We start from the raw sequence: 27,494 nt of genomic DNA on the forward strand, positions 1-27,494 counted from the left end.
ATATGATTTTTTTCTGTATTTTAAGTATTAAATATTTTTTTCAAATATCTTAAGAATCTAACAAAAAAGTATCTAAGAATCTAAAAAAGCACCTTATGTTAAAAAAACAATATTGATATATTTAAGTGGGTAATTATACAAAAGCAACAACAGCAGCTAAATTCTAGTTTGCAAAGAATGAGTAAACATATCCAGCCTGCTGTTATTGTCTTATTTTCTTATACATTTTTAACTTTTTTCCATGTCTTCAAGTACAGCTTGCATTCATCTTTGAATTCTGCAAATCCATACATTCCGTGGGACTTCTAAATTTTAGTCTGTGTTGAGGACATTTTAGAAATATTTTTTGCTTTCATTAGATAAATAAAACAAACAAATAACATGATTTATTGATGCTAAAAATTGCATAAAAAAAAGAAGAAAGTGACATAAGAATGCATAAATACATTACCACAAAAATTAAATAAAATAAATAAAACTTCATGGTACTCTTAGAAATAAAATGAATGTTGTATTATTTTGTAGTACCTGCTGGTTAATCTTGGCACTATCATATTTACCAATGGCAGGATCATTCCATTTTCTGAATGTATTAATTGGATTAATAATGTATTTTATGTTAAAACTGAAATAGCAATAACTGAAATAACAATATATGAAAATGTTTTAATAAAAAACACATACCTGTCCCTAAGATGATTTAGGAAATACAATTGGATCACATTAACATTCATTCAGGACAAGTTTATATTCTTGGTGTTGTCCTGTCCAAACAGTAATCCATTTTTTAGGCATTTTTTTGTCTTCTATATACTTCGTTTTCAGTTCCAAATTCATTTTTTTCTAAGATGTATTTTTAAAATGAAACATTGTGCAATATGTATTAGAGGAAGTGATTTGTGTAGGCAGCAGCTGAAGAGAATGTAGAAGGTCAAGTAATTAATTTTGCTATCAAGGTGATAAACTTTTATTATTAGATAATATAACTTGGCTCCAAACTGACTTTGTAACTGAGTAGACAGTGTAAATAACAAAATAAATTATGTTATATCTTTACAAGTTAAATAAATGGTGAATTTGAAATAATGCTAAAAATTATTATTCTAAAAACACTCGCATACTGTACACACATATGAAAGCAAACTTTTTACAGTTTATAATGTTACTTTTCAATCAGCAAAGATGGTTCTGGATTCTCAGAATTACATATAGCATAAGACAAAAAGCAAGCAAATATAGGGTAGTAATTGTAGTACATGCTTTAATAAGAAAAAATAAAGTGCATAAATAAATAAAACGCTTATTTGGAAATACACTCCATTGTTATGTTGCCTTTGGGAACATTAGATGAATTTACATTTAAATTATAACCAATATAAATGTCTGTAATTAATTAAATAATTTATTGTTATTGAACTTTGCAAATTTCTTCACTAAATAAAACAATATAATGGCATCATATATACTATATAAATGGGAAAAATTGTGGAATACATATATTATGACATATTTTATGTGCTATTGTTGTCATTTATATAGCCATAAAATGCCAGAAAACCACACCCATAAATCTGATATATAGACCCTTTGTCAATTTAACAATATCTGCATTGACTACGGATGGGTGAATGGACAGGACACAAATCCGAGCCATACTTTCTGAAGCCCAAGATCTATATGAATAAGGCAATAGGCTGATATTTCTTAATGATCCTGAAAATTCAGTGATGTTCAGGTTTTCATGCTTATTTCTAATTTTCATATCAGCCGTAGATTTTGAAGGTCTCATTATTAATATTTTTTTTGTTTAATTGTTTTAGAAATAAAAAATAAAATTGACGTTGACTATGCCAATAAACTATTCACCCATCCCTAGTAATGACATCGCCAGCTGCCTCTAATTGTGGTCAAAATGCTCTGCCCTTTGGCTTCTCTTGAAAAGTTAGTTGAATTCTGTAAAACTTTATATCCACAAATGTGTAACATGACAAATTTCTGTGTTTGCCACCAAAAACATTTCCCAGTTTAGCAACAAATCTTTCCAATTTTCCCAAAATGCAGGAGACCCTCTAGAGTTTAACATTTAGTTAATAATGAGTCTGTATAAGAGCCTAGAACGTTAACGTTAGATGAGAGTATAATTTTTTTTATATATATATATATATATATATATGTATATATATATATAGAACCCTATTCATATTTTATATTATCCTTTTTTCTGAAGAAGCCTAAAAATTCCTCTCTTTTACTCTCTTACACTTTCTCTCTTCTATATCTCTTGAAAATCAGCCCGGAGTGCAGAGCACTTTCACTACCTTTTATGACGTAGCAGGTGATGTCATAGCTGGAGGCAGGGATAGTCAACTTTCCCTCAACCTACTCCCCTCCTGTGCTGAAGGAGCTCTTTTCGGAAACGGAAGCAGGGACTCAACCATGGTAAGTAATGCCACCTTTAATCTGACTCTCTAATAACTTTGTATTCCATCATTTCAAAGGAGTTCCTAATTCTCTCTGCTTGGAGTGGCTTTATGACTGCCCTTGCTTGCAATTTGTGTAAAGTTTGGTGCTAAAGATCTGTGCACAAACTGTGATATACAGTGCAGAATCTGAGATATGGCCCATTTAGTTAGTGTTTTATTTAGCTGGAAATTGGTATTAATGGCTGTTGCCTTGACTCTCTCTGGGAGTAGCGCCTTTGCTCGGCTCTTTATGCATTCTGTAGCATTTTAGCAAAGCTCGAAAGATTGCTTGGATCTTTTTGTCTTGTTTTGCCGCCTCCTGGGTGCTTATTAAACCTGTCAAGATGTCAAAGATATCGCACAAAAGGGCAGGAGAGGGTCATGTGAAGGTTGTAGGCCTCCGGGGACTTTCGTTTCATTTTATTTCTTATGTCTCTCCAAACCCATTGCCACCTCAGTGTGTGTCCTATCATTTTACAAAGAGAGTCAGCGAGAGGCAATAACGCACAGTACATAAATCAAAGCAAAAAGATCATGATCACAACCTTTACAGCGGGATGTTCATCAGCCTGATGGATGAGAGACTGTCAGTTCTGCAGCCCAAAGTCAAACATATGTGAGAAAGGACAACTCAAATTCAGTGATATCAAGTAAATGGACACCTGGCTCTACACATATATAGCTTTGCTGTGTATTGCACAGACTGCATATTTGTGTGTGTGTCTATGTATGTCTTCACTTTGCCGATATTCACTTTGTCCATTCACCTGCTAAACTCGTCCAGGAATCAGTCGGCGATTGGTTTGAGGTAGAAGCGCAGATTAAGGATAAATTGATAAGTATGTGTCAAGGAAGGGGCTGAAGGGATTGATCTTAATTCTCTGTTTTGTTTAATATACCAACTTAATCAATATATCTTAGCAGATAGAGAACATAAACATCACGAATTTGAGGAACATTGGGTCTGATTCAGAGACGGAGGCTAATGCATGTGCAGCTGCGATTTCCTTCGGATTCGCTGCTGCAATAATAAGCAAATGCTAATCTCAGCCTATCCCCTTCTGTAATTGCGAGCACCAGAGATTGCAAGCCCTGAGATGCCGACTTTAAATGCCTGTGGACCGTGGAAACCCGTTGGTGCACTCAAACACTCCACCATCGGCACACCATCGCAACTGACCATCGACACTTACGATGCCCTATGGCTGGCGCAGTGTCTCCTACTGAAGTTTCACTAAGCATGGCCTCTGTGGCTGCGGCTCTGTTTGAGAATGCCGCCGCGTACACTGACGCGCCCGTGCCACTCACATAGCACGCCCATGAGGCGGTCTTTTGTTGCGTTCACTTCAGGCCACCTCCCAGTCACCTTCCAGGAACGCCGCCAACTCTATTACAAGCGGCTCCGTTCGCAACTCTGCGTACACTCAGTGGTGCGCATGCGCTGAAGGGGTTTCTCTGAAATTTTTGCACAGGTGCAGAGCACTAAATCGCTCAACTGCGGAAGCATCGACACTGGGTCCACCTATTAATCAGGGACTTTGTAATCATATCCCATATAAAAGATCATTATATATATATAAAAATATAGATTAGACTTATTGTGAATAAATGTTTCAATTATTTCAATTCTATAATACCAACTGTAAGGTTTTATGATTGGAGACAAGCCAACATTTTTGCTTGCTGATTGCCACCAAGTGTACCGGACTTTAGACAGTATAGAGCCATGATTACATTTCTACAGTCACTAATTCTATGCGATAGTCTTGCAATACGGTGTGAGCCAAAAGGGCATTACAGACACATAATATGGTCCTAATGTATTTGTGAACATAAACAGGGGCAGTGTGCAAATGGCATTTATCATTCAGTAGCTCAGTCACGTGGAGCAATATACTGTAATCTTAATTTCTGTGTAACATTACATGATGAGATCCACTGTAATCCCTACATTCCTGCATGTTACCACTTAGATCTGTTGTCCATTCCAGACTGGACTAGTAGTTTACTATCGCTGGCAGCTACTCTCATTCTCCCTGATCATTCCCTTTCCTAATGTTGGTGCCCAGAAATATCCATGTAGCCCCGAAATACCCCACTTTCTGGGTGCTGTGTCATTTGAGTGACCTCTATACAGCGTAGAGTGCAGTCGAGTGACCTCAGTACAAGCATTCCAGTGACTTCAATACCATGTACAGAGCATTCCAGTGAGCTCAATTCCATGCACAGAACATTCCAGTGACCTCAATACTATGCACAGAACATTCCAGTGACCTCAATACTATGCACAGAGCATTTCAGTGACCTCAATACTATGCACAGAGCATTTCAGTGACCTCAATACCATGCACAGAGCATTCCAGTGAGCTCAATTCCATGCACAGAATATTCCAGTGACCTCGATACCATGCACAAAGCATTCCAGTGACCTCAATACCATGCACTGAGCATTCCAGTGACTTCAATACCATGCACAAAGCATTCCAGTGACCTCAATACTATGCATAGAGCATTCCAGTGACCTCAATACCATGCTCAAAGCATTCCAATGACCTCAATACCATGCACAGAACATTCCAGTGACCTCAATACCATGCACAGAACATTCCAGTGAGCTTAATTCCATGCACAGAACATTCCAGTAACCTCAATTTCATGCACAGAGCATTCCAGTGATATTAATACCATGAAGAGAGCGTACAAGTGACAGCTATACTATGTATATGAGTGACCATGTGAGTGACATTCCAGTGACCTCAATATCATGCACAGAGCATTCCAGTGATTTCAATACCATGCACAGAGCATTCCAGTGATATTAATACCATGAAGAGAGCATACAAATGACATTTATACTATGTATATGAGTAGCCATGTGAGTGACATTTGAGTGTCCTCTACACAACGCAGAGAGCATTCAAGGGACCTATATACAATGCAGACGGCATTAGTGACCTCATTACAATGCAGAGTTGCATCTATACAATGCAGAGAGCATTTGAGTAACTACTATACTGTACAATAGAGAGAGCATTTGAATGTCCTCTATATAATGGAGAGAGCATTCTAATGGGGATGTAGTCGGCATACCGATAGAATCTATTTATTTCTCAAAAATGACAGCAATTCCAAGAAAATTAAAATCTTTTATACCAATTCAGCTTGAAAAGTAATGTGAGGTGGGTTTAAGATCTCTACACTAGAGTGTGAATTACACATTCTGCTGACCTCGCTTCAATACAGAGAGAATGACTGATACAATACAGAGGGCATCTTAATGATCAATATACAAAACAGAGATCATTCAACGGACCTCTAAACAATACAGATACAGAGAGATATTTCAAATGGGGTTGGGTACGGAATGATGGCGCTCAGGATCCCGGCGGTCAGAATCCCGACTGGGTTATGATACCGACACCTGCCGGGAAGTACCTACCACTAAACCTAATCCTCCCTGCCCACAGCCTAAACCTAAACCTCCCTCACGCAGCCTAAACCTAACCCTCTCTCCCCCCGCAGCATAAACCTTGCCCCTAACCCTCCCACTAACCCAAATACTTACTGTCAGGATGCCGTCAGTAGGGATGCTAGTGCCGGGATTCTGGCGCCGGCACTCTGAGCACCAGCATCGTGACCGCCAGGATATCAACTACAATATACCAATCGCAATGGATGTGTGCTGCTAAATCTCTTGGTTGTGCACCCCTGGGCAAATGGTCCATGTCCCCGTTCTCAGAAGACGCCTCTGCCAAATAAGAATGTGTCTTGCTAGGTGTACGTAGAGGCAGAGCAATTTTAACCATGGCAGTATGGGCAAAAATACTGTAGGAGGTACGAATGGGGCACCCAGGGCAAAAGGGTTTACCTGCACAGGCATATGGATATGTTTTACCAAGTTTATTAGGTCACATTTCTCAAGGGTACTGTATGCACCATATTTCCCATGTGTTAATTAACACCTCCACCATCTGCAAAATGACAGATATCAGCACTTACTGCAGGGCCTGATTCAGCAGAGGATGAAATTGCAAAGCCACACACAAGTGGATTTGCAATTCCGTCCGGCTGAAATGCAAATACAGCAGAAGTTGTCTGACACCTTTTCTGCTGCATCTGCTATCCCAGGTCGCAGTCTGGGGTCACAATTGTTGCGACTGATGGTCGCGATGGTTTCTCCTTTGAGAAGACTGTGGAGGCTGAAGCCTAACGCAGCCTGACTGGGTCCTGGCAGCCTGCGAGGCCAGGAGGTCTGCGTCCATGGATGCAGACCCTGGCCTCACCACTACTGGAGAACGGATGCAACACGCTTCGATTTCTGGGAATGCATGCCGTCCCCACCCCCGCAATGCCCAGCAAATGCCTCTGCATATCAGGCAGAGGCATAGCAGGGCCTGCATGCTATCTCGCACATGCACAGAACGGAATCTGCATTAGTTTTTGTAACTGAGTCCTCTGCTGTATCAGCCCTAAAGAGCAGAAGCAATGCCAGGTCTGTTGTTGGGCAGCACACCAAAGTGAATAAGAAAGCGTGTCCGCGCCAGTTACGCTGCAGGGCAAAGCATCTGTGCCACACAAAGCAACAAAAATCATAATATAATGATAAACAAACGACAAATAAACAAAACAAATTGAAATACATTTGTGCTTTGTAGTTTAGTAAGAGGGCGCCGGGCAAGTTTATATCGCAAAAGAATCATCTGGTTTCTCTCTCGTGATGACCGGAGAGCAAATATACAGTAACAACAGCGATGATACATCTGGTAGATGACCCTGCACGGTTAATGCTGTATATTGCAAGAATATCTTTCAAACATAACCCTTCGGGGCACTCAAAAAGAGGATAAGGTCTTTTGTTAAATTTACAGCATTAATCTGTCATGTTTTAAAAGTTATTCTAGATTAAGCTGAATTTGATGTGCCAGGAATCATACGCGGTCTCTGTTGAATGACAGATCCTGAAATCTCCTTTTTTCTGTAAGGACTATTTTATTAAATTAAATGCCCTGTAACTTGCCCGCACAGATAACGTTAAATGGCATGTTGTCTGCAGACAGAAGTAAGATGACTGCTGAATTAATGGTAATGAATATATGTAGGACAGTAATGTCCCCTGGTGTTGTTGCTAATTTAGATAGGACATGTAGAGATAGAACAGACATTAGTGTACAGTATCTGAGTTTTGTGGTATGAGCTGGCAAATGCTATAGGAGGACACTACAAATTCAGCACAAAATCCCAGTTACTAATGGTATGGAGATTTGGGGTCATATTTATAATTTATGGCTCCACTAAATATCATCACCTATCAATGCTATCTACTTGCAGCAGTAATAGGTGATTTCACAGGGATATTTATGAAGGAACTCCCGCTGGAACAACTCTTCAGGCCGTTGGTTTACTCTGCTTGGTGGCATGCACCATACGAATGTACATCACAATGGTGTGTAGTCATGCTCCCCTTCCCCCAAGTACCCAGGCTCTCCGAATATCTCAGAATCCCTGGTCTTGGCAAAGAGTCTAAAATATAGCATCACTATACAGTACTTCCGGGTTCTGATACGGCCGCACCGCTATCCCTAAAAATATAGAAACATAATTGAGAAGAGGGAGGGGAGAAACTTGCAGCCCACTGGGAGAGATCCCTATCCAGTCAAGTTTCACCATAGTAAAAACCGGCTATTGCCATCTTCGGGTGGCGTTAATTGTTGGAGACAACCTACAAAAAAAGCTATCTTGTTAAATAGCCCCATTTTGCTGTCTCTGTAAAGATATATGAGATGATAGTACATTAGTGAGTCTGTGATATCGCCGGCTTAATAACATTAATGAGTAGCATACTGACTTGATTTTCTCATGAACCTGACCTTGCCCCTGGCCTTTGATCTCTGCTCCTCCCATAAGTTGAGATATTAAATTTTTCCTTCCCCCTGTCGGGTCTTATGGCAGCATCTGTGCAGCCATAATTCTGGAAAGTACAAGAATAGTAGTCCTCCAGGAACCACTGTGCTGACACTCTCATATTCCTCATATGTCAATACAATTTTTGTTTTAAACACATTTTATCTCTTCAAATAAAAGGCCCCTGGAGTGCCAGCTTTCCTGCCCTTATCCAAAGCTGGTGTATGGAGCTACATCCATCGGGAAGACCTGTTTATACTCCTATCTTGATTACACATAGACAATGAGTTAGAGGGGTAATTCAGTTTGTCTGCTTAGGATTCTGGAATGTCTATGATCTATGGAAGCAGAGGATGATCCTTGTTTTCCAATTGTTTTATTACATTCCCAGGAGTGGTCATTTTATTATTGTTCTTACATATTTTATAGAAAGCCACACTATGGGGCTGATGACGGAATTGACTTAAAGTAAATGAATCTAAAAAATATGATCACGCCATACATCTCAGGATGCAAGACTTGGAGAGAGATAAAGTACCAACCAATCAGCTCCTGTCACCTTACAGGCTGTGTTTGAAAAAGTAAATTCAGGAGCTGGTTGGTTGGTACTTTATCTCTCTCCGAGGCTTATTACATCTATCCCATAATGCTCAAACTCTCAAATTGGCGTACACCTAAACTGTATTATCCCCTTTATGGGAAACAAGTTTCGATAGTGGAGAAGGTCATTTTGACGCGTGGAGTTCCGGTGATACAGTTTTCCAGCTCTGGTCTTGTTTTTCTACTCTGCGGAAACCATTCTGTACAGTATCCGCACATTCAGATTTAGCTGATTGCTTGGGGGGGGGGGATTCAATTAGCCCCATTAAGCTAACAGGTGCTAATTGAACTCCGGCCCCTATTTAATCAGACTCGCTTATCAGGGACTTTTTTTCAGGTCTCCTGGGACCCGAAGAGAAATCTTTGTTAACTCTGCAGTTATCAGGTGATAACAGCTAGTTAACGCACAGATCCATGTACTTTACACGGAGCCTGTGTGTTAACGCCCGATAACCAGTGTTAATATTTGTTAAGACGGTTATATAATGGGCGTTAATACAGATATCGGGTGAAAAGGGGAGCCTAATTGAATAGCCTCTTGTGATAAAGCCAGAGGCTTCCTCCCTTAGGGGCAAATTTACTAAGATTCGATTTGGTCCCGATATGGCACGTTTTTTTACTCAGATAGGATCTATCAAAAACGGCCGTTTTTTTCACTTACAAATCTGGAATTAGCCAAGGTCCCGGTTTTGACAGGATCATTTCGATTGATGGTGTATTTGATCGATCCTGTCCGTTTTGAAGTCCCTATTAAAGCGGACGTTTTTGTCTCCCGAACAAGCAGTCTGCACATATCAGTGAAATATGTGCAGACTGTTTTTTCTTTTCTTTTTAGGGTTAAATTTGTTTAAAAAAATTTACGTGGGGTTCCCCCTCCCCAAAGGATAACCAGCCCCGAACTTGCCAGCCTGTCCTGGTACCTAAAATTACGGGGAACAAAACGTGTAGGGTTTCACAATAGATTAAGTACCAGCACCAGGCTGCAGGGCCAGTCCTGGTTTTAATTATAGGGGGACAAAATTGCATAGGGGTCCCCCTATAATTAAAACCAGCACCGGACCCTTTCTAGCGGGGGGCTGATGCCACAGCCACGGGAGCCCTTTCACCGGGCCCCCCAGCCGCAGCATCAGTCCTGACCGCTAGTAAGCCCAGGTTAAGACTGCAAACTCCCCAAATAAAGGAGTCGCCCTCTCCAGGGCACCCCTGGCCTAGGCTGATAGCCAGGGCTATCCCCGCCACCCTAGGGCGGTGGGTGGCGGGTTGATAGTGTATGTAGTGTGTTAAAAATAGAATTAACAACATTGTCTTTACAGTGGAACTACAGGTCCCAGCAAGCCTCCCCCGCATGCTGGTACTTGGAGAACCACAAGTACCAGCATGCAGAGCATTAAGGGGCCGCTGGTACCTGTAGTTCACCTGTAAACAGAAGAAGGTGATTGCTGCACTAATGCTATTCCACTTATTTGTATTAAATTAGGAAAAACTCCATATTATCTTATAAAATACTGTACATACGTTCCGAAAATTATCATAGTACAGTCACTATACTGGGGGTGCTGACTACTGACAACTAATCAGTATACAAATTAAAAGGATAGAACAGAGTTGTCCTTTGTTGTGGTGCACTGAATACATTTTTTTTAAAATATAACTTTTATTCTTCCATATACAGTACAAAATTGTATATGTATATTAGCAACAGCAAAATAATTAAAAGAAACACATTGTTCCTAGACATAAGAATACATACTTTGTGTTGACATAACATAAACAGAAATGGTGGGAACCGCAGAATAAACTTTAGTAACCTGCGGCTCCCACCATTGACTTAAATGGAGGAGTCGTTCATTGGCTGAGAGAGGCGGGGGCTCACCTCTCTCAGCCAATGAATGCTCAGATACGGCTGTATAAAGGCAGAAGCCGTGTCTGAGCATTTCATCCGGAGATATCAACCATCCTGGTTGGTATCTGTTGTGTGGGTCGGTATTTTCGATTTTTTGTTTTCTGAAGACCTTGGATGCCTACATTGGACAAAGGGACCACACCTGGTAATGTAGGTGAGGATGTGTGTGTGTGTATGTATGAAATAAAACTGTACTTTAACGGTGTGTGTGTTGTGTGTTTTTTTACAAATTTCTTTACAGGTGAACTACAGGTACCAGCAGGCCCTTAATGCCCCACATGCTGGTACTTGTGGTTCTCCAAGTACCAGCATGCGGGGGAGGCTTTCTGGGACCTGTAGTTCCACTATAAAAAAGACAATGTTGTTATTTCTATTTTTTAAACACTACATACACTATCAACGCGCCACCCACTGCCCTAGGGTGGGGGGGATAGCCCCGGGCTGTCAGCTTAGGCCAGAGCTGCCCTGTAGAGGTGGACCCCTTTATTGGGGGAGGTCCTCAACTCCCCAGGAATCCCTGGCCTGGGCTGACTAGCGGTCAGGACTGGTGCGGTACTGGGGGGGGGGCGGTGAAAGGGCTCCCCTGGCTGTGGAATCAGCCCACCGCTAGAAAGGATCTGGTGCTGGTTTTAATTATAGGGGGACCCCTATGCAATTTTTTCTCCCCTATAATTAAAACCAGGACTGTCCCTACAGCCTGGTGCTGGTACCTAATTTACGGTGGAAGCCTACTCGTTTTGTTCCCCGTAATTTTAGGTACCAGGACAGGCTGGCAAGTCCGGGGCTGGTTATCCTTTTTGGGGGGACCTCACATCATTTTTTTTATTTAATTAGCCCTTAGAACACACTTGCCATTCAGAAACATACACAAATCACACTGATTTGTGTATGTTCGACGGCAACTTGCAGCTCAGGAAGTGGTGCATTTAAAACTTCTATTGAGTCCCCGATTTGAGTGTAAAACGGGCAACTTTAGCAAAACGAATAATGGTAAATTCCCGATTTGTATTAAAAAAGTGAAAAGTACTGTACTTCCAATTTGAGCCGATGGTGATATAATTTCCTTTGTTCAAAATGGACGAATTTGCGTCATTAAACCACCCGATTTCAACCTGAAAAAGTGAAGAAATCACCCGACTTTAATGATAGTAAATTCCTGATTTGCAAAAAAGTGATATTATCACCCGTAAATGCAAATCGGGGCCAACACGAATGTTAATAAATTTACCCCTTAGTGTTAATAGACCTGCTGTGTGCTGTTGTTCCAGTTGGAATGGGATAACCTAAGGCAAAATTGTGAAATTTACTGCCAAATAATGCTGCACGGAACAGTTTTCAACATTTCACTCCTCGCTACTCTACCACTGCGGGTGGGGTGTGATCAGACCACATTCCTACTGTACCTGCAGAATAAAATGCATAAATTGTAACTCAGAATTAGAGATGTGCGCTGACCCTCGTGTTTTGGTTTTGGATCTGGAGTCATCCTCTTGTTTTAGTTTTGAATCTAGGTTATTTAAAAAAAAAAAAATGCTAAAAAGTTTTTAAAAACAGCTAAAATCATGTAATTTTTGCAAACCAAAACCCGAAATTCGGATTTAAAATCCCAATTCCGAACCGTGGGAAAATCAGTCCGGATCTCCTCAGGAAATCAGAATCGCGATTCGAATTTCTTCGGATTCACGAAGTTTGGGTGGATTGGGATTTCTGGCGATCCGAACCGCACATCTCTACTGAGAATCCATTTATTTTGCACATACAAGACCTGGTGAAATGCTGCCTATGGGGGTGTTTAATTCAGGGCCAGCATTTAGTTATTGGTGACAAGATCTACGCTCCCCTAGGAGTGGTCAATAACTGCAAACAAAGTAGTGAAGTTTATATTTCTACCTCTGCTGTCTAAAAGGAGATATTCACTTGTGATAGTCAATCTCTGTTCTGCAGGTGCTGTGTTTATGAGTAATGGGCATTGATGCATCCAGTAAATCTCGGACACCTTGGATGCAAATAGCCCTTTCCTGAAGTAGTTAATGGTATCTTTGAGCTGCTGCTAAACAAGAAGTGCCATTGTGCCAAGCAGGGAATGACTTCTCTGATCTTCACCTCTTGTGGCTTTTCAAATACCTCACTCGCATATATACTCAGTGCACAGAAGTGAGTAGAAGAGGATTCTGCCAAGTGACTACTGTACAGTGCAAATATTGGAGCATTTGCAAAAATCCAATCTTGATGCACAAATGCAGTCTTATGCAAAACAGAGATTATACCACATGAGCATTGTTCTTTGCACTGCCACCTGATTGGTTGCCGCCACCATTCGGTCCTCTGCAGGGCCGTAGCTAGGGTAGTGCGGCCGGTGCCATCGCACAGGGCACCACGGGTCAAGGGGCGCTGTTTGGGCCTGTCATATTTCTGTTTATTATCATTCTTGCTTGTAGATTCCTCTTATTTCATCCCCAGCATCTCCTGGCCTCTCCTATCTCTTCCCTGGCCCTTCCCCAGTAAGCCATGGCTCTTTTTTGGGTGCATTATGTCCCTTTGAAAAATGAGGGGGGCGCCAATGCTCTTTCTGGCACAGGGCACCAAAAAGCCTAGCTACGGCTCTGGTCCTCTGCCAACCAATGCACCAGAGCCTGTGTGTCGGCTGTTGACATAGAGGACATCAGTTCTAGAACCGCATTGCCTCATTCTCTCTGCAGCACAGCCTGCAGCACGGTATCCGGGTTCTGTTACGAAAATTCTCGCACAGGGTGCTAGTAACATAGAAACATAGAATTTGACGGCAGATAAGAACCACTTGACCCATCTAGTCTGCCCCTTTTCATGTATCCTTTAGGCAACTTCAACCCTATTTACTCCTTACGTCTCTCAAGGATATTCTCATGCCTATCCCAAGCGTGTTTAAACTGTTCCACTGTTTTAGCTCCAACCACCTCTGATGTGAGGCTATTCCACTTATCCACTACCCTTTCTGTGAAGTAATTTTTCCTCAAATTTCCTCTGAGCCTCCCACCCTCCAGTGTCAGTGCATGTCCTCGTGTTCTTGTACATCTCTTCCTTTATGGAATGTCTCCCTCCTGCACCTTGTTAAAACCCTTCATGTATTTGAAAGTTTCTATCATGTCCCCCCTATCCCTTCTCTGTTCCAAACTATACATATTAAGATCTTTTAGTCTTTCCTGGTAAGTTCTGTGCTGTAGGCCATGCACCATTTTAGTTGCCCTTCTTTGTACCATCTCTAATGTGTCTATATCCTTCTGGAGATGTAGCCTCCAGAACTGAACACAGTATTCTAGATGAGGCTGTACCAAGGACCTATACAGTGGTATTATCACTTCTTTTTTCCTGCTACTGATTCCTCTCCATATACAACCAAGCATCTGACTTGCCTTCCTCAATGCTTTGGTGCATTGCTTGCCTGCCTTCAAGTTTTCTGAAATGGTGACTCCTAAATCCCTTTCCTCCTCTGTATTTTCTATTATAGTGTCCTTGACACTATATTTAGCCTTTAGGTTATTGGGACCCAAGTGGATGATTTTGCATTTTTTGCCATTAAACTGTAATTGCCATGTTCTTGCCCATTCCTCTAGTCTACCCAGATCCTCAGTCATTTGTTTTACCCCTCCTGGTGTGTCTACCCGGTTGCATACTTTTGTGTCATCTGCAAAAAGGCATAATTTCCCTTTAATATTATTTGCAATATCACCAACATAGATACTAAAAAGCATTGGCCCAAGTACTGATCCCTGAGGTATTCCACTGGTTACCTTTCCCTCCTGTGAATACACTCCATTTACTACAACTCTCTGTTTCCTATCCTGCAACCAAAATCTTATCCATTCAACAGTCATAGAATCCAATCCCAAGCTTTCCAGTTTGTTTATCATTCTGCGATGTGGGACCATATCAAAAGCCTTACTAAAGTCTAGATAAGCTACATCTACGGCCCACCCTTGATCTATTACTTTGGTCACCCAGTCAAAAAAATCAATAAGATTTGTTTGGCATGATCTCCCCTGAGTAAATCCAGGCTGTTTGGGGTCCTGTAAATTGTTGGATTTGAGATAGGCCTGGGGCAAGCTCTCAGCGATCTCTGGTCTGTCATTGGATTTATATACTACACCATCAGAGATAAACAGATCAGGCTAATTAGCTACAGCACATTTCCCAGCCCCTGGACCTGCTAAGCGCCTCTCTAATTTACATGGTGGTTGTGGCTTAAGCCAGGATTGATATGAAACTATAATAAGATCGGTCAGGAATAAACTCTCACTAGCAGTCTATTATTATTATTAATAAAATAATAATAACATAATGTGACGATTTGATGGTTATCCAAGGGCCCCCTGGGGAGGATGGCACCACAAGTTCTGTACGCCAGTCTAATTTCACGTGGAGCAAGTTGTGATTAATGGCAGCAATCTGCTAGGCTGAGCGTGCACTTCTGTCTCTCTGTGAATAAGAACTGTATCCACTTGTGATCGCTTAGCCTGTGTTCCACTTGCAGGTAATGCGATTCAGTCTTCTAATATTCCATATCAGGCTTTCCATTCATAGCTGCAAAAGAACTTCGCTGACAAACGCCATGATATCAGTCTTGATAATCACTTACGTGTTCTTTCTTGCATTAAGAAATTCTCGGCACATTTCATGACATTTATCACACCTGAAGGAGCTCTGTTTGCTTGTCACATGATTTATGCTAGTGTCAACCCGACCGCTTGCTTTCATATATATTCACTTTGCAGCCAGATTGCAGTGACTGACATGGTTTTCGTCTTGCGTACATGTGCAGTGTCCTCTTGTAATCCTGGGCGCCACGCTGATCACGCTGTGAATTCCTCTGCTGAATTTCATCATCTCACAGGCCGGCTTAAGTGAGATCCAGCTTGGAATACTGACAAGTACAGTAGCTCATTTCCTATGGCAAGCACAGAATCAGTATGAAACACCGACGGCTGAATAGTCGCCGGTTCTCATATTGACGTCGGAAGTCCGAAGGGAGGACATCTTGACAGTGGTTCGTAAGTATCCTAACCCTCCCCTGCCCCTCCACTAACCCTCCCTTGGTGGTGCCTAACCCTAAAACTCCTGGGGTGGTACCTAAACCTAACCCCCCCTTTCCCTAGCCTAACCCTAACTCTCTCCGGGGTTCCTCACCCTAAGTCTCCCCAGGGGTGTCTAAACCTAACCCTCACCCCCTGCGGCTACAACTTAACTATCCCCGACTTAACTCATTCGGGATGCTGGGCGTCGGGATTTAGGCGTGGGGCTAAAGACAGGCGTTGGCATTTCGATGATGCCTGTCTTTAGTCCTGAGTCAGCCTTCCGCCATCGGGATTCCAGGTGGTGGTAAATTAACCGCATCCCAGCAAGCACATACACTTGCTTTGTACATGTATTATAAATGGCCATGGGGCTGATTCTGAGAGGTACGCAGAGTGGCTGTATTTGCGGTAGCCAAATTGACTATTCTATGCTAATGTATGTATCCATAGGGCTAGAGAGGAGGTTTGTGCATTTGCATGCGGGAAGCCGCGTCACCCATTCATTAATTTTACTGCTGCTGCCGCCACCATCATTAATATCGGCCCATGCACCAACCCCATGCTAGGTGCAAGAGAGCCTTCCCTTCCTTGTATGCATGATTTCAATAGAGTTTTAGATACGCGCCCGTGACACTCCCATGACCCTCCCACAAGTCAGGGAGGCTACGTATGATCACATTGTCCCCACCCAGAAACATCCTATTTCGTGAAAATACAAATCCAGCCCAGTTCTGTCTGACTTAGAATAGGCCAGACATAAGCAAAAATGCATAAATTCGCATCTGCACAAGAGCTGTATGCAAAGACTTGCTGTTTGCACCCGTGAACAGAGATCGGACCGACATATACACACATTGAAACACAGTTGTCATCTGTTACCATGTCTTTGAACATGAGCCCTCACTTCTGGCACCAGGTTATAATGTTTTGTGATTACAGATTATCCCTATTTTTCCGTACTGCTAGCTGCACCGTATGTTATTCTGTATATTTACAAGTTCTCCTCATTCTGTTTTTTTGTGTGAATATGTTAACTCAGAGAATATTTAAAACAGAAAGAAGTAACGTTATAACCCCATTCAGTGACTGCAGTGTATCCTCGTTGTGTGTCTACATGTGGTAATTGTGCTGATGTAGGAAATAAATTAGTTCTGGGGCACCTAGAAGCACATAAAAATGCAGGATCTATTGAGAAACCTCTGATGACTCCAGGCTGTACTGAGATTCGGCACATGCACCAGAGTGCTCTCATTGCACATGCTCCCACCACCCTACAATCATACTGGTTCTGATGCACTGAGGGTCTCATTCAGACCCGCTCGCAAGCGGGTCAATGTTGAGGCCATGCGCACGTTCAGCGGCCGCACTGTGTGTGCGCAAGCTCCGGAGCGAGAGAGAAATTCTCTCGCTCCGGGGCTCACTACAAAAGGGGCGGCTGTCGATGGTGATCGACAGCTCGCACCGTTTTGTAGGCGGGGTGGGGGAGTGGCTGGCCAAATGGAGGCATTCCTGAAAGAATGCCTGCCGTTTGGGGGCGGCCCCACTGACATCACTCGTGATGTCAGTGGTGAGTTTCCGGCTCTATCAGAGCCGAAAGCTCATTGGGGCTTGCGGCTGACGAGACCCTACCACAAGGGTCTCGTCGCAAGCCCCAATGGTCGCGATGGTCTCGACCATCAACCTGGTCACTCGCTAAAGCTGTGGGTGGTCAACCACAGCTTAGCAAGTGGCCAGGAGGCCGGATTTTAAATGTGAAGCGGCCGCCCTCATTCAGAGCGAGCGCTCGCATTTTGCGAGCGGCTCTGAATGAGGTCCTGAGCCTACTTGCATGTGCTGCAAAAAGAAAACATTTGGCACAGTCAGGGGGGGTGTCCACCTGCCTAGTTTAACAGGATTACCATGTACTGCTGGACCTGACGAAGAGGCGTATTCATTTTAATGCTTATACAGTATATCCATTTTTTTTTTTTCATTTTTTTTTCTTTGCTAAAGTACGTTTTATTATAAAGTTCAACAATATAATATATTTGTTTTAAATCTGTTTAATTGAAATTTTCACATGTTGACATATAGTCACAAAGTAAACAACAACAAACAAAGGAAAGAAAGAAGATTGTTTCCATTCCAAAAATTTACTAGTAGTACAGTGTGCCGAGTTAAAATTATACCCAGAACCACAACATCTATCTAATTAGTAAGGAAGATGCACAGATAGTAACTATTAATATAAACCTGGCCAGTAAGACTGGACAGACATAACAGACAAACAGACATACATACATAAAGGGAAAACACATAAGGGGAGAGAAGGTGAGGTGGGGAGAGAGAAAAGAAAACAAATATGTAATCCAAATATGTTCGAGTAAAGACTATAGCCTAGGGTATAGAAATAAAATCACATTCAATCTCAGATTAATCAGACTTTGAAGTTAACCTCTAGACTTATAATATCATGCATTGAGTAATATTTTCCTGTGGAGAAACCATTCTGTGTTACTAAACAATTGAAAGATTTGAGTTTGTTCTTCTGAGGGTAATGTATTTATATATAAACCCCATTTGCTATAGAATTTTTCAAAACCATTATCCAAATCAGGGAGAGTAGCTCTCCTATCAAAGTACATGAATTGTGTCATCTTCAACTTGACTTCATTCAACGAAGGGGAGGTTTTGGAGGTCCAGTGAATAAGAATTATCTTTTTTGCTATAGTGACTGTCGTAGTTAAAAAAAGGAATAATAGATTTTTTTTTCCTTACCTAAGGACCAATTAGAAAAATTGACACACAAACAGGCTAACGGGTCTGGACAGAGTTGGAGGGAAAAAGTTGAATTAATGAGATTGATAATTTTATTCCAGAATCTTCTCATTTTCCAACAATCCCAGAAGCAATGGAAAAAAATGGCGTTAGAGACATGGCATTTGCAACAATTACCCAGTTCGGTGTCAATTACATATTTTCTTTGTGCAGGGGTAACATATGCTCTATGTATTGTTCTTATATGCACTTCCTGCAATAAGTGGACTGCAAAATTCGTAAGGTAGATTCATAATGTATGATTAGGGCTGAGGAATTTTGAAGTGTGGGAATATCTCTTTGCCAGGCCACTACCAGTTTATCAATTGCCGGAGAAGCCGATGTCTTCATGAGACCTGAATAAATGTGCATTGCTTTGTGAGGGATGGAGGGAAAAGTTTCAATAAAGAACCGATAAGGTCCAGAGAAGAAGCGTCACGGAATGGGGTTGAAATGGAATTTACAAAGTGTCTAGCTTGTAGAAACATATAAAACTCATTATTAGGAAGCTGGTATTGTTGTTGCAATGAAGCAAAGGTTAGCATTGAACCCCCTGGATCAAAGACCTTGGATGCCAAGTTGAGTCCCCTAAGTAAGTAACTTGGATGCCAAGTTGAGTCCCCTAAGTAAGAAATTTAGTGTTGTCTATTGACGGCTGAAAGGATGGATTACCCCATATGGGGACAAAAGGAGTGTTGGTAGAAGATCTAGTAAATCTTTTATTGAGTGCGACCCATGAAGCATACGTATCTTTGAACATAATATGATCCAACAAATAGGAAGGGATATCAGAGGATTTAGCATGCAACAGAGTCCCTGGAGAAAAAGGAGAGAACGAAGAACAATCAAGACTCCAGTCACTATAGGAACTCGTCTCAAGTAGCCAATCTCTAATATAGCAAAAGAAAACAGATAAAGAGTAAGATTTTAAATCCGGGACTCCCAAACCCCCCTCCCCACATGCCGCCAACAATTTAGAAAAAGCAATTTTACTGTAGGTTTTTTGTTTTGCCATAAAAATTTGGATACTAAGCTTGTGAAATGTTTAATGTCTGAGTAGGATAGAGTAATTGGCAGCATACAGTATTTTCTGCCTAGTAGTGAAAGAGGTAAATGCCTCCAACCATCTAATAATGAAATAATCTTATTAATGGTAGGGGAAAAGTTAAAATTGTAAAGTTGTGTAAGGTTAGAAGGAATAGTGACCCCTAAGTATTTGATGCGAGATGGAGCTAGAGTAAGAGAAAATGGTATCGGAGCAGTATCAAATTAGAAGAGTGGTTATCTACAACTAAAAATTCGGATTTGTCAAAGTTGACCTTATAACCAGAGATTGATCCAAAATCATTGATAATTGAGAAAATCTCTTTCAGAGAAGAATGGGGATTGGATATCATCAGCGAAAAGGGCGACTTTAAGGTCAACTTTGCCAATGCGAATTCCAGTGAATAAGGAGAGGAGCGTAGAGCGATGGCCAATGGCTCCAAAGCTATCGCAAAGAGAAGCGGGGATAGCGGGCACCCCTGTCTGGTCCCCCTCTGTATTACAAAGGGATTAGATAAAATGCCATTGCGCGAAACTTGAGTGTTGGAATGATAATAGAGCATCTTGAAGATGTCAATAAAGGGCTCAGGGATTCCAAAACACATTAATGTTTTAAAGAGATGTTGCCACCGAATCAGGTCAAGCGCCATTTCGGCATCTAACGATATGACCATCTTGGTGCCGAGAGACCCCGAGTCCCTGACATGCTGAATTGCCGAAAACAGAGTGTCTTCCTTTTATGAAGCCTGTTAGGTCTGAGTGAATGATACATGGCTGAACATTCTTCAGTCGCTCAGCAAGAATTTTGGTGAAAATGTTAAAATCAAGGTTAAAGAGGGAGATAGGTCGATAAGACCCCGGTTTAGATAAATCTATCCCCGGTTTGGGCAAGAGCTTGATGATAGCTGCATTAAAATAGAGAGGAATGGACTTGGTGGCAATTATATTGTTATAAAAAGCCACGAGTGTGTCCCCTATTCGAATTTGAAGAATTTTGAAGAAATCTCCACTCAGACCATCCGGGCCAGGGGCTTTACCAGTCTTTAGATGCTTTATAACCTGTAAAACTTCATGTAAAGTTACAGGAGCGTGCTTTTTTTAATATATATAATTGGTTTTGGAGTAATCTACTGTTTCTGAAACAATTTTGCTGGTTTTTAATATCAATTTACTAAGTTGATCTTTGTCTGGCTGGGGAGCTTTTGAAAACTGGGGATTTTCGCCATTAAACCTGCACATCCATTTATGAAAGTACTGTAGAAAACTCACCATTTATAAGTGGCGGTTGAAGGGAAGTTGTGGATAGTGGCTTCTGATTGGACCTCTTGTTTACGCCCACCCCTGCAGATTCTTTGGCTAGGGGTATGAAATAAAGAGATGAGAAGGGGGCACCTTAGGTGGTAATGTGGTTTAAAGAGATTTGATGTTTAGGAAATCGACCCACAAATTACTAAAATATCGGTCTTTAGTAGATGACCCCTAAAGGCATTTACTTTTGTTATGGGCATAATTCATGTACATTCATGTATAAAGTAAAATATGAACTGTTACTTACATTCATGATGACCCCACCCAGATTTTAACATTACTCTGATCCATGTAGTTTGAATGTAGCGTGAGGAAACTATTTTAGAAAACTGCTGTCGTCTGTAGACAGTGGGGACAGTCAATATGTGGTCTGGACTAAAGTTTATGTAGCTCATAGATCTATGTAAATATATCATCTGGGCGGAAACCATCACAACACACCGCAACACTTGGTCAATGTCTATGGCCCAAAACCATGGCAATGGAACTTCTTCTCAAGCTTGCTCCATGCACTTTCTGATGTCCAACAAGGGGTGGTAATTTCAAAAATCCGATCTAAACTTTATTATAAACCCTATACTTGACATGCTTCATAGTGGGATGAAGTCTAGGCAGTGAGAGATAACAGTAATGATGAAAGCATTAGATGGTTAAAGACTTCTTGTTACTTGATATACACTATGGAGGGAGATCTGTCACAAGAAGAAAGAAAACAAATTTTTTTTTCCAAAAGTCACAATACTTACTCCCGATTACATTGCTGGCTAAATTCCCTGAATATTCTAAATTTAGTAAACAGCAACTTCCATAACAAAGTCCCCGGAAGATATCTTATTATTCAAAAATAGCTCAACAAACTTCCAAAGTGAAAATATTCAAAAGACATCTCCGGCTGTTACCTGGGCAGCATTTAAAATGGTATTTATGGGACATAAATACTGTGGCTACTAGAGATGTGCGCCGACCCCCGTATTTTGGTTTTTGGATCTGGATTCATCTTTGACTTTTGGTTTTGCAAAACCACCCTCCAGTGTTTTGGTTTTGGATCCGGGTTTTTTTTTTTTTTTTTAAATTGATAATAAGTTTTAAAAAAAAAAAAAAAAAAGCTAAAATCATATAATTTTTGTAATCCAAAATTCAGATTTAAAATCCGAATTCCAAACCACAGGAAGATTAGAACTACGACTTGGATCTGTCCAGATTCACGAAATTCGGGTGGATTCGGATTTCTGGAGAACTGAACCGCACATCTCTAGTGGCTACATTAAAATGCTCATTCACACCCCGTTTCTGCCTCTTCGGAATATGGATGCCCTGTCTGACTCTCTGAGAAAAACCATAAAGCTTTACCAATGTTTTTTCTTTTTTTTAACCAACTTAAAACTAAATTCAAATACAAAGTATAATACATTTCTATTGATAAACATTTATGAGGACCCTTCAGCTCTATACCAGTTCAATTACCTTAAACCATACTCAAAACTAATGCTCTTACTTTCGTTTTCGGACAACAGCCAGTTAAAATGTCTCTGCTGACAAAAACATTATATTACCTTACAAGTTACAATTATATTCCTTTAATATGCAATTCACCTCAGTACCTAGGTAAATGCTAGGTCTACAGATGTAGAGATACAGGAATCGAGAGTCCCCTACATCCTCCACTACATGTGGTCAACTTGGTTAAAGCAAACACTGGAATTCCACAACTCATAAATTGGACTCCCAATTAGGCGCATACTGGAATTAATATTATTTGAAACCTTCATGTTGAGATGTCCTACTATAGCTTAGCTATTGCAAACAGTGTCCCCTACGGTACATCTCTCATTGGGCAAACCAATGTGGAAGTTATTAAATTTTGATAAATATATCTGCAGTTTTTTAGCCCTATTGTGGCACAATCCACTATCTGCTCCTAAATGTAAAGATGACAAAAATTGTGAACACAGGATAATTATAATTGCAGACCTGAGATACAGCATCAGGTGGATAAACTGGGATGAAAATAATTATAACTAAAATATAAAATATTTAATGGAATGTAAGATAACAATTGTCCTATGTCACTGAAATAAAAAAATCAGAATTCTTGGAAAATTAACAAATCAATCTCATAAAAAAGGTCGACTTGCTATGGTGTGTTTTATATATTTTTTTTAAAATGTTTAGGAATACCTTATTTTAAATATTTATCTATGTTCTACTACTAAATAAATAAAATGTCAATCAATCCAATCAATCAATCAATCAATCAATCAATCAATCAATCAATCAATCATCAGTAAATTCATTGTTTGGATTTCAAATCTATCTATCTATCTATCTATCTAATTATCTATCTATCCATCTAGTTTCCATTACTATTATTTATTATTATTATTATTATTATTATTAATAATAATAATAATAATAATATATAAATGCAATGCAATAAATATATAACAAATTTGCAAAGTACAAGTTAACACACTTTAGAGTATTTACGGCTTTTCAGGGATTACAATTATTGTAGCACTGAAGGAATTAAACACACACTAAAGCAAATAACCATAATGCTAGTACAAAAGGCAATCTGGAAAATGTGATTTCTAATGTAATTTCTCACTGATTTCCTCACATGTAGCAGAACATGCAAAACCCCCGCAGTTGCGTCGGAAACCATGGAAAGTGTTGAACTCTTTTTTTTTTTTGAGACACAATTATATTGTACAAGTGATGATAAAATCACTTTGTCCATCCTGGGAGATGGTGGCACGCATTGCTCATTCCCTTCCCTCTCTCATTACTCTGACAACTGAAAGACATTCGGTAATCGTTCACATGCCTGAATGATACATGAACGAGGTGTTTTAATGTGAAACAGAGCTGTGGCTTAATGAAAAAACAGCAGGACAAAAATGAGCAAAGATTTATATAGAGCGTATACCTCTAATGGGGTCGCATCTATAAAAATAACAAATGAGGGGATAGGTTTTGCTGGGGGAAATAATGAATTAAAGCGAAGTTTTCAGAACCTGAGCACTTTGCTGTTTTTAGATCCACTGAAATAAAGATACAAATATTAATAGTATACGTATTACCTTATAACGCGCTCGGCAGGATCCTGCCTTGTATCACACGTGCATTAGTTATATCTCTATTGCAAAGTGAAAGATAGCCCTCTAACGCATTCCCAATGGTTTGATATAGATTGTAAATCTAACTTTCCTCCTGGTGGTGAGGTCAGCATACATGGGACATGATTATTGTGTTATGGCTAAAACATACATCATCGGAAATTGGGTTCTCAGTGGGTGGTAGATGGAAGAGTAACCAATGGAGACGGTCTCTATTCTCTATCTGTATATATAACATAAAAAATAAGACTTTTTGTTTCTATTGAGTTCAAAAAAAAAAAAATCATTAAAACTGGTCAATATGCTCATTGAACTACATATCAATCTGCAGTTTAATTTATCAATCTATCATACAGCTTGTAGGAGCATTTATGGGTGATGGATCTTTGAACAGCATTCGGTGATTAATTGCATAAAAATTATTTTCTTGCTATTAATCAGTCGTCTTTGCTGTTCGCTCTGCTGGTGAGGAAACATGTCAGGCTCAGCTATTAGTAAAATATAGAAACCTAGATAACAAGGGGACGTACCCCTCCTTCCAACTGTATTAAAATGATTTGTCAATTCATTGTCACTCACTTTACTTCTGTCTCCTGGTAGAATAAAATATCCAAACGGTTTGTAACACGATCTATCTACAAGAGGTTCTGGGAGACATGTAACTGGTCAGTTTGAAAAGATGGTTGTCTGAGCTCAGCTCTCACATGTTATGTGCCTCCCCTTTCACTACAATATGTAACAAATCTTCAACCTTGGCCCTCCAGCTGCTGTGGAACTACACATCCCAGCATGCACTGCCATCTTTTTGATATAACAGCATGCTAAAACTATGGCAGTGCGTGCTGGGATGTGTAGTTCCACAGCAGCTGGAGGGCCAAGGTTGAAGACCCCTGCAATAGGCAATATCTCTTCATATTATAAGTATCAAAGCTTTTAAAGAGTAGAAAAGAAGACAAGGGACGAAGGGGCCCATAGCAACCAATCAGCTGCTAGCTAGCATTCATCAATTACATCTTATCAAATGGTAGGTAGCAGCTGATTGGTTGCTATCGGCAACTTCACTTGTCCACTTCTCCACTTTTTAAAAGCTTTGATACATTTTCCCCTAAAAGCATACTTGCAGACTTTGGCAAATTTGAGCCCAGGAGAGGAGGCAGGTGCGTGGGGCGGAGTTGGAGAACCGCTATATGCTACATCACAGCCCCGCTCCCATGATGATTTGCCGGTATTCCTGGCTTTTTGCGGGTCGGACCAAGCGGAGCAACGCGAATCATGTCACCGAGGCCCCTTCCTTGTTATGGTTTGCCGGTATTAATGTATTTTCAATGCTAGGGTCGGGACTATGATGACGTGATTCATAGCAAAACGCGTCATTACCCACATCCCGTCCACTTCATGGTCAGCCAGTGGGATGTGGGACTAGAAGATTCTCCCGCAATTTCGGGAGAATGGGCAACTATGCCTTAAAGCAAACTCCATTATGCGATAACTTTCTCCAGATTATTGCTCTCCACCAAATATACAGCATTGATATATTTGAATATATTGCGTCTGCTTCCAGTAATGAAATTCTCTACATGCTCCAGACTGTCGGGAAGGATCAAACCTTCTAAAGAGAACAAGGGTGGCAACCAATCAGATCCCAGCTATGATTTATCTAGTACAGGCTGCAAAATGAAAGGCATACGGTATGCAGTCGGGATGCCGACGGTCTAAATCCCAACCGTCGGCATCCCGACTGTCTAATCCCGGTAAGGGTCTAATGACAGGCGTCGAAATCCCGACGCCTGTCATTTTACCTACGCCGGGAGCCTGGCGCCCGGCATCCCGATCGAAGGTAAGCCGGGCGCCAGGCGTGGACAGTCGCGGGGGGGGGGAGGGTTAGGGGCTCCCGGGGGGACTTAGGGCGAGGCAGCCCCCCGGGAGGGTTAGGTTTAGGCTAGGGGAAGTGGGGGTTAGGATTAGGCACTTGGGGGGGGGGGAGGTTAGGGTTAGTCAACCCCCGGGAGACTTAGGTTTAGACAGCAGGGAAGGGGGGTTAGGTTTAGGCACTTAGAAGGGGGTCAGCGTTAGGCACTTGGGGGGGGGGGTTAGGGTTAGGGGGGGTTAAGTTAGTTTATACTTACCTTTACCGCAGTCGGAATCTTCACCTCTGCCGGGCTTCCGCTGTCGGGATTTGAACCATGCGGCCGGCGGTAAATCATACCGATCCCAGGCATGCATACAACATAACACAATTAGCTGTTGTTACTAGAGAAAACCAAATACATGTGAACAGGTCCAAATGACATGATTTTAGCTGTTTTTTATGTTTATCAACGTTATAGAAATTCAAAACCAAGGGGCCTATGTATCAAAGCTTGATGTGAGATAAAATTGTGCAATATATATCACCAACCAATCAGCTCCAAACTATCATTTCTTAAACACAGCCTGCAAAATGTAAGTTAGAAGCTGATTGGTTGGTGATATAGATCTCACAATTTTATCTCACATCAAGCTTTGATACATATGTCCCCCAATCCAAATTCGAACCAAAACACTTGAGGGTGATTTTACTAAAACTAAAGCACAGGTGGTTCATGCACATTTCTAGTTACATTTTATACAGTATTATGCTGCCAATTTAGCAGTGATCTCAACATGCACACCTGTGTTGTCTTAATACAATTTACTGCATGCACATCGGGAAAAAAAAAAGTCCTAATACCATTGAAGGTTAAGTAGATTACCTGCTGTAAGCCACTGTGCCTCAGAATACCCTTGTTTAAAGTTTGTGTTTTGATGAACGTGTAAGACTGCACAGAGCTACTAGATGCAGAGTCCCTGATCATTTATTGAAGGGAATTATTCTTGGAAGTGTGGTGCTGCTAGTGTCCATCACAATCCCCCCACATATCAGTGTCATCCCTTGGCACTTAAAAGTATCCTTACTGCTAAGATAATACAGTTAATTTATATTCAGATTCTGTCCAAATTCTTTATAATTAAAAAAAAAAATCTGGTTCTTGCGCCTGAGAAACAAAATACAGCTATAATAAAATGTAACAGCTTTTAGATCAAAGAAGAAAGCTTTGTAGCCAGGCTGCTCTCAGAACTGTTATGGGGGGTGCGGGTTCAGACTCAGGGAAGCCTTAATGTAGCCTACATAGGTCTCCTCCCCCTTGCTACACATTGATTTATTAGGGCAGTGATTATATCTGTCAGCTGTGTCAGGCTGGCGAAGCTGCGATGTAATACAGTGTCGGCCATCGCTTTGGTACAGGGAACGTATTGCTGATTGTCATATTGCACTGTAGTTTTATATACACGT

General features: G+C 41.0%; 1 protein-coding gene across 1 annotated transcript in view; it reads left to right on the forward strand.

Moving 5' to 3' along the window:
- CTNNA2 (catenin alpha 2) overlaps nt 1-27,494 on the forward strand; it is a 937,723-nt gene that overhangs the window by 847,542 nt on the left and 62,687 nt on the right. Inside the window, exon 12 of the mRNA XM_088442722.1 lies at nt 2,293-2,439. Coding sequence (XP_088298848.1) covers nt 2,293-2,439 — 147 coding nt within the window. The remainder of the gene's footprint in view (nt 1-2,292; nt 2,440-27,494) is intronic.

This window comes from Taudactylus pleione, unplaced genomic scaffold (genome assembly GCF_031769625.1).
Source record: "Taudactylus pleione unplaced genomic scaffold, aTauple2 ptg000316l, whole genome shotgun sequence".
In the NCBI taxonomy this organism is placed as follows: Eukaryota; Metazoa; Chordata; class Amphibia; order Anura; family Myobatrachidae; genus Taudactylus; species Taudactylus pleione.